The following is a 1249-nucleotide window of genomic DNA, read 5'->3' as shown; positions in this document are numbered from 1 at the left end:
GGGATCTCCCGGCCAGTCCCCCAGCTGCCGGGACGGGCTGGGCAAAGTGAAGCCCTCAAGCCCAGTGCAGCACCGCGCCGTCCTCACCCTGCTGGCAGGGAAGAAGCTCCTGCCTCTGCAGGCTGCCCGCCCGGCCGCTGCATGTCTGGCAGCTGCCAGTCCCTGCCCCTCCTGCTGAGAGCTGCCGTGGCGCCCTGAAACTGGGCGATGGGAAGGGATGCAGCCCTAGCTGCCCTGGGCACCCAGGCCTGTTTTGGGTGGCTGAGGGAGGCATGGTCTGGTCCGCTGGCATCTGCCCCTGCATCCCAGTGTGCTCCCAGCCCTGGGCAAGCTGGGCATGACTCTTGGGGGTAGGGGGACTGGTGCAGGCCATAGGTGAGCTCTGGAAACTTCTCAGGTGCTGCGGGTCTAATTTCACCTTCCTTTTTCTTTCTTTTTCTCCTCCCTTTCTCTTTCCTTCTCCCCTACAGGTGCTGAGCCTTGACAAGTCAGTAAGCCTTTTGCCTGCTCTCTATCCTCCCCGCATGCCTCTTCCCTGCTAGTGCCCCGTTCTCCGGGGCAGGGCCAGCCTGGGACAGGCAGCTGCTCTGCCTATGTGGGTGGGTCACTCCTGGCAGCAAGCTGTCCCTAGCCTGAAGGGCGAGCGCTGCCTGTCTGCCGGCTGCTGGGGCCATGGGGGGTCCTCCTGCGTGGTCCGCTCCCTCCTCCCGGAGACGTGACTCGGCTGGGCAGGGGGTGCTGGGCCGTGCTGGGCACCCTGCCCAGGGCCAGGCAGGCGGGCGGCACTGCCATGGGCACCGTAGGTGTTCACTGGGCTCTTGTGCAGCTCCCCTGCTGGTGATTTTTTGACCTTGGCTTATTCTTGTCCTGTCCTTTCCCCTCGTGGCCCTTGGGGCCAGTCTCAGACTGCCAGGAATGGTGGTCAGTCCTGAGTCAGTCCTTAATGGGCCCTTCCTACAGGGAGGAGGAGTAGGGGGTGTGGGGAGTAAGGCAACGTGTGGCGTCTCAGGTACTGGTGTGCTGCGGTTCTGTGCCGGGGGAGGTGTGGGGCAGCCCCAGGGAGGTGATGCCACGGAGATCTGTCAGATTTGACAGATAATTCTGTCACTCACAGGCAGCCCCTGCAGCTGCTGGAGCCCCCCAGCACTCCCACGTGCGACCCTGTGAAGTTGCAGCTGATAGAGAATGCTGAGGACTGGCAGCCCCGTACCGGGACCTTCCAGTCCCGCTCCTTCCGCAAACTGGCCCG

General features: G+C 63.9%; 1 protein-coding gene across 1 annotated transcript in view; it reads left to right on the top strand.

Moving 5' to 3' along the window:
• Nucleotides 1–1249, top strand: part of PDLIM7 (PDZ and LIM domain 7 (enigma)) — a gene marked incomplete at its 3' end in the record, with an annotated part of 12905 nt that overhangs the window by 5404 nt on the left and 6252 nt on the right. Inside the window, exon 5 of the mRNA XM_009326223.1 lies at nt 1115–1244. Within this exon, the coding sequence (XP_009324498.1) occupies nt 1115–1244 (130 nt within the window). The remainder of the gene's footprint in view (nt 1–1114; nt 1245–1249) is intronic.

The sequence above is a fragment of the Pygoscelis adeliae genome, unplaced genomic scaffold (genome assembly GCF_000699105.1).
Source record: "Pygoscelis adeliae isolate BGI_AS28 unplaced genomic scaffold, ASM69910v1 Scaffold766, whole genome shotgun sequence".
Taxonomy (NCBI): Eukaryota; Metazoa; Chordata; class Aves; order Sphenisciformes; family Spheniscidae; genus Pygoscelis; species Pygoscelis adeliae.
This window is presented reverse-complemented; position numbering and strand designations above follow the sequence as displayed.